This window comes from Pseudopodoces humilis, chromosome 2, assembly GCF_049639895.1.
Source record: "Pseudopodoces humilis isolate 2021_Gansu_Grassland_sample_001 chromosome 2, ASM4963989v1, whole genome shotgun sequence".
Classification (NCBI taxonomy): domain Eukaryota; kingdom Metazoa; phylum Chordata; class Aves; order Passeriformes; family Paridae; genus Pseudopodoces; species Pseudopodoces humilis.
This window is the reverse complement of record NC_142201.1, coordinates 102,151,662-102,163,927: the sequence shown is the minus strand read 5'-3', so window position 1 is coordinate 102,163,927 and position 12,266 is coordinate 102,151,662. Positions and strand designations below refer to the sequence as shown.

Here is a 12,266-nt window from a genome sequence, read left to right as displayed (position 1 = left end):
TCTTGGAGCCAGCACAGTTCTGTTTCGGATCACCAGAAGAGCATTTGTGCACTGCTCCAACTGCCCATACAGCCTGTGTGGCTTTACCTTTCTCTGCCTCCAGAAAGGTGCTTTCTAATTCCATCACAGTGGCTGGAACATCCATCTCACCACACACAGTCCTCTGACACAATGCCCATCTCATGGCAATTACAGCCAGGTCACAAGGAGGAACTCAAAGCTCCTCTGCTAAGCTCAGCTTTAACACTCACTACTAGAACCTCATCTGTAGTGAACAGTGAAAAGAAAAACAGTGTTGTCATCAGCATTTTGGTTTTAAGGCGAAAGAACAGGAATCTGATGCTGCGCAGGTGTTGCACGGCTGCAGGGAACATCTCTGCATTCTGCAAAGGACTGAGGATTTCTGCCCAGAGAATTTGTGGCTGCCTCATGCCTGGAAGTGTTCAAAGCCAGACTGGAAAGGGCTTGAAGCAACCTGGTCTAGTGTAAGGTGTCCCTGCCCATGGCTGGGGGCTGGAACTGGATGGTCTTAAAAGTCCCTTCCAATCGAAACCATTCTGTGATTCCAGTGTGTATCTGGAGCAGAGTACAACCAGCAATTCCCATGGCAGAAACTCTGACTCATCCAGAGATCTTTTAACACCAGGCATATTTGATTTCAGATCTCTCAGGGTCAGGTGTCATGCTGTGGCCAGAAGCACAGTGGCTCATGAACAGGAACCCTCAGCATCTTCCAGACAAGGCATCAAGACACAGAACTTCCTAGAAAGCAATTTAGGCAATATTAATTCCCTCAGCATCTTCCAGCTAAGGCATCAAGACACAGGAGAACTTCCTAGAAAGCAATTTTGACACTGGTGAACTTGGTTTATTAACACTCTTTTCAGCATTAGTTTTGACATCTGTGAAAGAAAAGAGAAAGTCTGTGAGATTACCCCAAAACTGAGATGTTACCAAAACCTCCAGCAGATACTGCATCTACCTAAGGGAATTGTTTTCTCTTAGTCCCACAAAGGGCACAACTGAACCCAGAAAACAGACCCACAGAAGAGTCCTCTTTCTGCTCTGAACTCATACATCCAATTAAACCATTGAGGATGTTTTGGGTAGCAGTGAAATTTCACCATCATTGCAAATTTGCCGGGAGAAGATTAATACAGGAAAATTATTTCCAAACCCAGGACCCATATTCTGAACAGAGATAGCCAGGTCAGATGAAACTACAGAATAAAACCCCAAACTCTGTCAAGAATTCCACACCAACAACCAAAATCACTCATGAAAGAAAAACCAGAAAAGCAAGGTCTGAAAAAAAGACAGATGGTTTTCTGCAGCAGAGCTACATCAAGGACATCAAGGGTAAGGAAGTCTGTGTACATACTCCTTTGGAGACACCCTGTAAGGAAAATGAGATTTTTTTCCCCCAAAAATGCTTTGCTTGTAGTAGCATGTGCAGATCTCATATGAAAATAGAGGCACTTAGCATTGGCAGTATTGGTAGCAATCAACTGGCCAGCTAGGTATTGCCTTCCTGAAAGGAGAAGTTTTAAGAGACTCGTAAGTAGAACAGTCACCAAGAGGTAGTGCTGGGATTCAGACTGGGGTAGGGATAGGTAACCCAACCATCCACTGTGATGTCACCATCTTGCCACCTTCTGTATGAAGCACAAAGAGAGAAACAGAAATGTCTCCCCAAGAGCAGGAGTTCCTTTGCCTGCCCTGTCCACAAGGTGCAATCTCACACCTTCATGCCTGGCAGCAGCACAGTGGCTGGGCTGGCAGGTTTTCTACGTGTACCAACTCTGCATGTTCAAGGTTTACAGCTTTTTGTGCAGCTTAACTGACTGAACTACCTTATTGCTGTATTTTAAAAATAAACACATTTTGTATGAAATTTTGAGGCAGGTAGGAGTGTTCTATGTTTGTAAATCTGTTTTGTGTAAACTTAAGTATGCTATGGCAGTTCAACTCGAGTTGCCAGTTGGTTCTCATCCATGGTTTCACTTAACACCTGAGACAAGACTATACCACCTGATTTGCAAACTCCTTTTAACAGAGACATAAGAAACACACTACATAAGGCAGCTGGCCAGATGAACTTATGGAAGTCCAGGCTCAGCTCACAGTTCAAGCACCATCACCAAAAGATGCTCTAAGGGCTAAAGCAGCTCTACCATGAGAAAAAACAAGAGAAATAGTATTCTTCAGCCTGGAGAAGGCTCCAGGAAGACCTTAGAACCCCTGCCAGTGCCTAAGGGGTTCCAAAAGAGCTGGAGAGGAACTTTGAACAAGGACCTGGAATTACAGGACCAAGGTGAATGGCTTCCCACTGTCAGAGGTTGTTAGATGGAATATTGGGAAAAAAATCCTTCCCTGTGAGGGTGCTGAGGCCCTGGCACAGGTTTCCCAGGAAAGCTGGGGTTGCCCCATCCCTGGAAGCGTTCAAGACCAGGTTGGTCTGAGCAACAATGTCTAGTGGGAGGTGTCCTTCCCATGGCAGGAGGTGGAACTGGATAATGTTGAAGGTGCCTTCTAAACCTGTTCTATGAGTCTATTAAAAGCAAGATTGAAGAGTCCTGCAGATTAAATGTTGAGCTAGTCAGTGCAATACATTCACCACTAAATTGAGCAAGAGCAGAGCTGACATTTCACAGTTATTTAGGGCAAAAAAGCTTTCATACTAATTAATGAAAAATTGTAAATCAATGTTGCATTCTACCATATACAAAATAAAGTGATATTAAAATAATGAGCAATTAAAAGATTTGATTAGATAATGTTTTTTCCCCTGGAAAATATTTTTTCACCTGGGATTAAGAACAGCTTGCCTGCAGACTGGAGGTGCTCATGGCTGCCCAGAGATACCAGCTATGCCAGACCATTTCAGAGCAGACAGGGCACATGCAAACATTTCCACCTGAGAAAGGTCAAAATCCAGACAGCAAGGAGACATACCCTCTCTGGCCATTTGAAAGGTGACAGAATGAGGCATAGAAGAGCCCAAGGTTTATCTAGATTAAGCCCACTCTTCCAGCAGCACCTCCATCTTATTCTTTCCACTCATTCACTTTCATGCAATTGTATTTCCGTAATGCTGTTCAACACTGTAAAATAGGTTAAATAAAAATTCTCTCCTGTATCTTCCCACTTCAGCTCCTGGCCTGTACAGATGATGCCTTGGGTTTTTACTCTCTGCTGGCAGACAGACTGGGTAGAAGGAAAACAAAACAAAACAAAAAACAAACAAACAAACACCCCAAAAATCTAATGATGCCTGGAGAGTCCCTGTAGCTCTTCACATTTCAGTTTCCCACCAGAGATTCATGAGTTGTGGACAGACTCCTGCAAAGACTCATGCAGCAGACTCCTGTTCAAGGTGCACATCAGCATTTTGGGCAGACATATGTTGATTATTATCTGGGATCACAGAAGGTGCTGGATGAGTAGCAATGCTTGCCTGTTGAAGGAACACAGTATTTCCACTATCCATAAATGTCTATTAATCCAGCTTAATCACAGCCCCAACACAGGCTGGAGCTATTTTTCTAGCTGCAGGCCATCTTTTGGGGAGAAGCATGAAAAAGAATTGCAGTACCAGTCCTCCTGAAACAGGATTTGGAGCCATCAAGGTAGTCAGTTCTTCAGGAAAATCTTCTTGCCCAAACATTCAATATAGATTTGATGAACAATAAGCGAAGGAGTTTTGAGGCTGGGAAGGGCACTGTGGTTTAAACCAGGCTCATAAAGAAAACCAACACAAAGGAGCCACTGAGGAAGACATACAAGTTGAGAGATACAAATCAGTTTTATTTTATAAAGACAGATGAGCTTTCCTGCAATTGCCAACACAGCTTTAATGTGCCATTTACTCTGGGATATTCTGGTCTTGCTTATTTTAAATACCTGGTCAAGCAAGGATAAACCAATGCTGTTGTGCTCGCTATAAAAATATAGTGGGATCTGATCTTCCAAAACTAATATGCTCAAAAACCTTAAGGATTTCTAATGAATTAGGTTGAAATTGCAATGAAATGCTTTCTCCATTTGAAGACAGTTGTAGACTTTTAATGGCCACAGCTGTGCAGGAACTGAAAGGCTCTTGAAAACTGAAAGCACACTTGATCCATTATCTCACCCTCAAACCTCCTGTTCATTTCTCTTCCACTGCACTATTTCCAAAGTAATTTACAGGGGCTGAATAAACACAAACACCAAAAGGAGAAAGCTATGCCATCTGTACAACCTCCTTCCTCACAGCCACAAGGAGCTGGTCAATGCTTCATCAGCCCTGTGATGCTGTCCCACCTCACACCACCTGCTACATGGAAGGTGGCAGAAGTGGAAGAGAAACACAGGAATCATTTAAGGCTAACTAAAGATACATCCATAGAAAGCCCATCTGAGCAGCTTTGTGCAACAGATGCAAAGATCAACTGTAGTGTTTGACACATTAATAATTACAGGGGTTAAACAGGAACAGCAACACAACATTGGGGAGGAGAACTAGACTTCATTTGGTTTGTGCAACCTGAGAAATAAACAACTAATGAAAAAAAAGTCCCACTGATGCAGTACAAACCTAATTTCACATGTTGCTCAATTGCACTGAGACGCTTCATGTTCACCTATGAAACAGTGACTTCACAACTACTCTTTGGGTTGCTTTGAAAAGTCACCATCACACACAAGCTAATGCTTTTCTGTTATATAGGAATATGAGTGTGTGTACAAACAGGCCTGTGCTGCCTTGAGTGTGCACAGGGTGCAAAGCTGACCTAAAGTTACTGAATTGCACCTGAAATTATACTGGTATCAGAAGATGGTACAGGGCCCAGGACAGACTACCTTATGCTCATCACTACGAAATGCTGTTCTTTCAGGTGTTCATTTCTTCCTCTCTAGGCCAAAGCACAACAAGAGCTTCCTACCTATTCCTTCCCAAAGATGATGGTAGTGCTTTGAGCTGCTGCAGCACCTCCTTTGGGGAAGTTTTCCTGAGGTTGGTACAGAGGAACTCATTTGGAGAAGACACTCATGGATGTGTCCGACTTTGCACCTGAAATCATGTTCAGTGTCTCAAGATCTCCAGGTGCTCCCATCTAGCACATCATCCTGGGACAAACCAAAGCCAACAAATCACTGCAGAGAGGCTTGATCCAACCACTCAACTGCGGACACAACCATTAAAAGCTAACTGAAGGAATGTGAATATAGTTTTACTACAATCATTAAGGCGTTACCTGGAAAAATGCATATTCTAGAACAGTGCTATTATGTATACTGGTTCTCACAAACACATTTTGTTTTGACAACAGAAAGCTGAGATTATACATATCTGTATTTTAAAAAAGTTAATTTCAGCTAGCCTTATGGTGAAGTTAGGAAACTAGACTAGACTAGGTTGTGGGTTCAAAAGAAAACATAAACCAGGGAGAGAAAAAAAAGCCAGGCATGATGAAGTATTTTTATTTTGCTATATACTTTTATATTTCAGAGCTCACAGCTGAGCCCAGATTCTTGGGTATAGAATATAGAAAGCGAGAATGAAAGCAATGAAATCCAAACTGAAACACATACCAGGAATCACAAAGCAGGCTGCAAATTGCTTTCCCATTAGTGCAGCTGAACACATGTGGCAGTGGTAACCTACCCAACAGCAAACTGTACCTCCAGCAAACCACTGGAAGTTTCTTCCCTCAAAGTATAGATGGTTCAAAGAGAAAAAAAAAAAAATAAAAAATCAGATGACTAATTTTAAGTGCCTCCTTTTTAAAGAGGGTGAAGCAATTCCGCACATTCACTTAATTCCAAAGTGCTTCATTCCCAGTCTGGGTTTTTTGGAAGATGTCTGAAGTATCTCAGGGCACACTGTCCCCACTGCACACCCTGGAGGGTAGCAGCTGAACCCCACTTTGGTACTGGGTTCATTAAATCTCTACTAATGAGATCTGTGCCCAGCCTAATCCCTGGGGATTGGTGAGGATGAGATTATTACACAGAACCTTAGAGGTGATTTACTCCTCAAGGCTTCCACTGGTAGGAAAAGCAAGTATGGAGGAAAGGAGGAGTGAAAAAAACCCCAAATATCACCTCTGATTAACCAGATGCAAGGAAACTGCAAAAATCACACAGATGCTCATTCTCTGGCAAGTTCACACCACCAAGTGAAGACTCCTCAGTGCAAACTAGAACTTCAAAGGCTACAGAGCACAGCCAAAATAAAGTTGTCCAATTGTAACAAATAAATGGTATTTCTCTTAATACTGACTACATTGTTCAAGCAAACACAGTACATGTACATGTACATGGGACAATGTAAAGACATCATAAAAGTATTTTAAATTAAAGGTTTTTTTCCTTCTGAAAAGATTAAAATTAATTTAACTCTAAATAATAATTAAGAACTTAACAAACATTCATAGAAGGTGCTGATCAGCACTAGAAGTTGTTTTCAGGAAAGCCTTTAAAAATGGATTCCAATGCCCAAGAAAAGAAACCCACAAAACCTCCAACAGATCATAAATACTGGACATAAAAGGACTTAAAGTGGAATGAAAATTTACCTTGGCTGTGAATACACCATGATCTTGTGTTATTGTGCTCAAGTCCATTTGTCTAACACCATAGGAATAGCTTTAGCTTTTTTATTTTTATAATTAATATAAAGAATAAGTGCAATTTTATTTCTATTCCAGATCACTGATTTCACCTCAATGTCTGCTATTAAATCCCTGTCCGAGCTCACTTGTCCGAACTTTTACGAGGTCTGCGGAAGCTGGACATGTTCTCATTCAGTGCACAGATCCTTCGAGAGAACTCCTCAAACTCCCCTAGGACTTGTTCATCACACTCAACTGCTACAGCATGTTCCACTGGGATGGAGTTAAAGTCTTCCAGCTGATCTCCTGTGCTGAACCCTGTTGCTTCCATACCCATGATCTCCTCTGCCTGCTCCACAGTGCAGCAAAGCACGGGGTTGAGTGCAGGCTGAAACTCACAGGGCTGCTTGTTGCTCATGGTGCCAGAGCACTCGCCAGGCAGAAATGCCCCATTTGTTGCACTAGAATGTCCTAAGAAAGATTCCTGCCCGTCTTGGGTATTGTTTAGGCTTCCATTTTCTCCATTTAAACTACTGCACAAGTCCTGGCCTTTCTTGGTATTTCTTTTGGAGGAGTCCATAGAGGTGTCCAAGGAAGAACTTATGGGTCCGGGTTTTTTATCCAGCTCTCCAACATGGGCTGTGACAGCAACAGGCTGTGTTAAAGCAGAGCTGTAACTAGGAGAAGGAGTTTTGTACTGTAGTCTCTCATTTCCTGTGCTGGCTCGTTTTCGGAGTCCTTTATCTGGAGAAGGAAGCCCACTGGAAAAGCCAATATCCAATCTGCCAAAGCTAGAGCTCTGTCTCTTTGGAACAGGAATTGCACTGGATGTATGGTGTCGGTCACTACAAAAGAAGGAAAGAATAGGTCACACCCATCAGGCATGCTCATGAGCAATACAGATGTTTAACCAAAGGCTGAAACAATTGTTTTACCACAATTCTAGGCTCTGTTTGACCAACAACTTGTATGCCAAAGTGCTAAAGCACTATCAGGTTTAGTGCCATATCAACCACAGAAGACACTCTAGAGGACAGCTGTACTGAAAAACAGTGAGGTTGTATAGGAACATTTACACAGCTCTATGGTTTGGCAAGCCAATCACCCAAGAAATCATCACATTATCCTAATTCATACTGGTAACACCATTTTATAGGACCAAACTGCACTTTATGAAATATTACTATCAACCATATATTTACGTATTTATGGTCTGTACTGGGTCATCATAAACTCCTCAAAAGTGAGAATTATTAGCTGAATCCTCTATAAGCAAAGAATCCAACAGTGGACTTCCCTGACAGCTGCACAAAGGAGAAAAAACACACCAACTTCACCATTTGCAGAGGGTTATTCTTGCCATATCTTCTGCTTTTCTGTGTCAGTCATCCCAAAACTTTTTTGACAAATGCCAACCTCTATTTCTTAAGGAACATGAACCAATCAAGCCTAATTTACAAGTCTAATTTACTGTTTAATACAGTTCCACAAGACACTTTCACTGTCTCAAGCTCTGTAATTTGGAAAATCCACTTTATGTCATCTTGGGTATGTTATGAGAATTTTCCTTCATCAGCTCAATACTTATCCAACTATAATCACCACCCTATATGCAAATAGTATGCTTTACATAAACATAAGCAGCTGGTTAATTTTCCTTCCAAATTAAAAAAATAGTGAAATTTCCAGCTATTATTGATGTGCTGAATATACAACTCTAGGAGTCAACCACTGTCAGTATGAAACTCCTTCATGAACTCCATTTAAAAGCAATTTCTGCTTAAGGCCTGATACATTTTGAGTTTTGTCTGGAAACAGCAGTTATGAGTAGTGCCTAGTGCAGATCCTTTTGCACATTAATTTTCTTGTTTTGCTCCCCTTTATAAATAGAATGAAGTCGATTGCAACAAGTCCCTCTGTGAAGAATAGGAGTCTCTATGGGAAGGCAGTGAGTAGTGCTACTGCTGTTGAATTTCCATTCTCATATTACCTCCTCCCAGGCTGCCCCTAAATGCATCTGTAGGGCTTCCGTCTCTTCCACAAAACCCTAAAATCACCTTAAGGAGAAGCTGTTTTTCAGACTACACAGCTGGAGACAGTGAAGTAGAGAGGTAAGGGCCACACATGAAGGCAGCAGCAAAAACATCAACTTTCTTCTTAGATTTCAACAGCTGTTTCAGACCTCTTGAAAGCAAACTCCACAAAGCCTTTACAGCTTTGTCTTTCAACCAACCCCTACACCTTCAACCTCTTATTTTCAGAATGATGTAATATAACAAACACAAGAATCTGCAGCAGGAGACTTGTGACTGTACTTGGCCAATTTGCACTGCAAATATATATTAGGGATGATCTGTTTTGGCATCCCTTCCCTCAGTTTAGTGCTTTCTGCCTTCATTTGGAAAAATAAAGGAATACTCTGTATTACTTACTTGATGAGATTCTGTTTATCTTATAGTTTAAATGACAAGTTCTAGGAATTTACCCAAATTCCAAGATATGCAAATGTTCACAAACACAGATATTCAAGAAACTTCACTAGGTAAAAGGCCACATCATCCCATTTTTATGTGAACTAACTCCTCAGGACAAGTGATAGCTGAATATACAGATCACTACCCAAATTATAGGACAATTTGCAAAGAAGTAGGTGGTACTTTTCAGTGCAAGAGATCTCAGGTTTTGCTGCCTTTCCCATCCTAGACACACCCATGTTGCAGAGCTGAATTATCTCTCTCTTATTTGGGAAGGACAGTGTATAATAAGATGATTTGCATGTGTTACCAAAGAGATGTGGCATGATGCATGTCCCACCCTGAGCTACAGAAAGAAGGCCAGGCAGTGGCTCCATGCAACAGAATTTAACTTCCTTCTTCCCTCTTCATTACAGAACTGAGCCCAGGACACAAGCCGGGACTATTCTTTTTGTTAAGAGCAGCTTAAGTCTGATTCAAGCCTGGAGGAGTACAAAAAGGAACCTCCAGGCAAGACAGTTTTAAGCTTTTGCAGCTCTAGAATAAGCTGTATATTATTTGTTTTTAAGTTTTGACATATCTGACAAATCAGTTGGCCATTAGCATTTAAAAGAGTGAGTATGCAAAGAAGATGGGGTGGACACCGTTCCCATAGGAGCTTCTTTTCAAACTCAAGGGCCACTTATTGCAGATGTGTGGATGTGACACTTAGGGACATGGCTCAGTGGTGGCCTTGGCCTGGGGAATGGTTGGTCTTGATGATAGAGGTCTTGTCCAATCTTAGTGATTCTATGACTGCCATCCCTTTCCAAAAGAAATGGGCCATTCCCAAAAACTATTGTCAGTGCTACACCCTCTGCAACAATAATGATAAAAATCATTCCACTGGTTTCTATCAAGATGTAAGGAAATGGAAATATATTACTGCTGAATTGTAACTGAGGGGGACTGCAATCCACAGAAACAAATCCCACATTGAAATAAAAAAAAAAAAAAAAATTAAAAAATACTTTAAAACCCTCACCAACCAAATCAAACCAACAAAATCAAAAAAGAACCCCAAGACTAGTTATAATACAAGATTTACTGGAAGGATAGTTTTTTTTTTTCCCCTCGTGCAGAGGCAGATGGCAGATGCAGAGATGTATCATGTTAGTTCTTCTAACAGTTTATGTTCAGGTTCACCAAGAGACTTCCACAGCAACAGCAGGAACAGACTCTAGCAGCTACAGAAGTTATGGTACTGGACACTTGTATCTTTCCCAGCGTAAAAGAAGAGTTTGACGTCAAAGCATCAGATCTGTAACACTTCATACAGCAGTGAGGGCTTCCCATCTCCCCTTCTAGGCAGAATGACTAGAAGGTTTATAGGAAATTCTGCCACTTCTCTGGGTTTTATTCAATCATCCACAGGTTAAAATAGGTATTTAGGAGACTAAAATCTAGTTCAGGAAGAATTTCAAGCTGTAGCTTGTGGATTTAAGTACAGATGTGCATTTTTCAAAATAATGACAAGACTATCTACTCTTTACACTATATTTGAATGATAAAAACTCTTGCCTGGAACATAAGCAGTCAGAATTGGGCCCAGACAAGTTACACAGTGGCCTGAATAGCCTATAGATGGGTTTGGAGGAGACCCTCCTATTGAATACATCACTTTGCAGCACAAGATGCAAGACCTCACAAAAATAAGTGCCATCTCAGATGAAAAGGACATGGAGGGAAAGGAGAGCTGAAAGCAGGTTTAATCCCAGCATCTGAAGTTGCACAGGCATACTGTTGTGCAAAACAGGTAATTCTAGGAAAGATCAAACCCAAGGCAGTCTCTTTGCCATCTTGAATGAGTAATACCTCTTATCTGTTGTGCTGTGCCTCAAACTTATTCAAATTAACTTATCTTAGGCTGGACTCTTTAAAGGACAGAGACTTCAGAATGGCATAGGACTGCCTAATCAGCAAACCCCAAGTGCAGAATAGTTGAGGTCATTTGGCTTGTTCAGCCTGCAGGAAGCTGAGGATCTCCCCGCAGTTTCCAGCTTCCTCCCAAGGGGCAGCAGAGCAGCAGCTCTGATCTCTGCTCTCTGTGACCAGGAACAGGACCCAAGGAAATGGCTGGAGCTGTGTCAGGGAGGTTTATGTTGGTTATCAGGAAAACATTCCTCCCTCAGAGGGTGGTTGGGCACTGAACAGGCTCCCCAAGGCTGTGGTCACAGCTGCAAGGCTGTCAGAGCACAAGAAGCATTTGGACAATGCTATCAGGCACAGGGTGGAATTGTTGGGGTGCCCTGTGAAGGCCAGGAGTTGGACTTGATGATCCCTGTGTGCTCCTTCAACGCAGGATATTCTGTCACTCTTCAGAAAATGTTGATCAGCTCAATTTAGGCACAGCAGCAACTCTTCTATGAAGCAGAAGAAATTTAAGTGTCCAAGTAAACCAACGTGAAAACTGAGGTGTCTAGCACAAGAAAAACAGCTTTAAAAACTGTTGCAGTGGATGTACAAATTTAAATTCTCCCTCAAAAGAAAATTCTTAGATTCCTTTGTAAAACTAGACCTTACAGGAAAAAGGGTGAGAAATTAGTTTGCAGGACCAGGAGAGTTTTTTAAGAGGTTGTTAAGACAAGGCTACTCAAGCTAGCATGTTAGGTATGACTGAATAATACCTCTTTAGGCCAGCAGCCAAAAAATCTTCCCTTCCTTATTAAATTGAACTGGCAGAACGATCTATACCAAGTGATCTAAACGTAGCAGCAGTAAGTTGTTCATCTCTCTCATCTACAAAAAGTAACTTCTCAGTTAGCAGAGTACATAAGGGCTGCCCCATAGGGCAGTAAACCAGGAATTACCCCCATTTATTGTGTAGATATTCAAATTAATGTATTAGAACAAGAAGTGCTTGCAGCCAGATACCTTGAATGACATGCACTGAAAAGGACCTTAAGACTTTAAAATCAGGTTTTAAGCTGCTGGACAAATATGGGGACAGAACTCAGAAACTATCCATTGTTACCAATAAATATGAATAGGATGGCTTGAGCTTCAGCTAGGAATAAATACAGGGATAACGTCCTGTCGTGGTTTTAAGCACTAGCTAAAAATCACCAGAAAACTTACTCATTTCTTGCTGTGAGATATGGATTAGGAGAAGGGCAAAACAGGCTCAAAACTTAAAAGGAATAAAGAAAGTTTG

General features: G+C 41.5%; 1 protein-coding gene across 1 annotated transcript in view; it reads right to left on the bottom strand.

Annotated features, from left to right (window-relative positions):
* Positions 1-5,450: 5,450 nt before the first annotated feature.
* The window catches only part of UVRAG (UV radiation resistance associated), a 97,369-nt gene continuing 90,553 nt past the window's right edge, over positions 5,451-12,266 (bottom strand). The window contains exon 15 of the mRNA XM_005524147.3: positions 5,451-7,444. Coding sequence (XP_005524204.1) covers positions 6,742-7,444 — 703 coding nt within the window. The 3' untranslated portion in view covers positions 5,451-6,741. The remainder of the gene's footprint in view (positions 7,445-12,266) is intronic.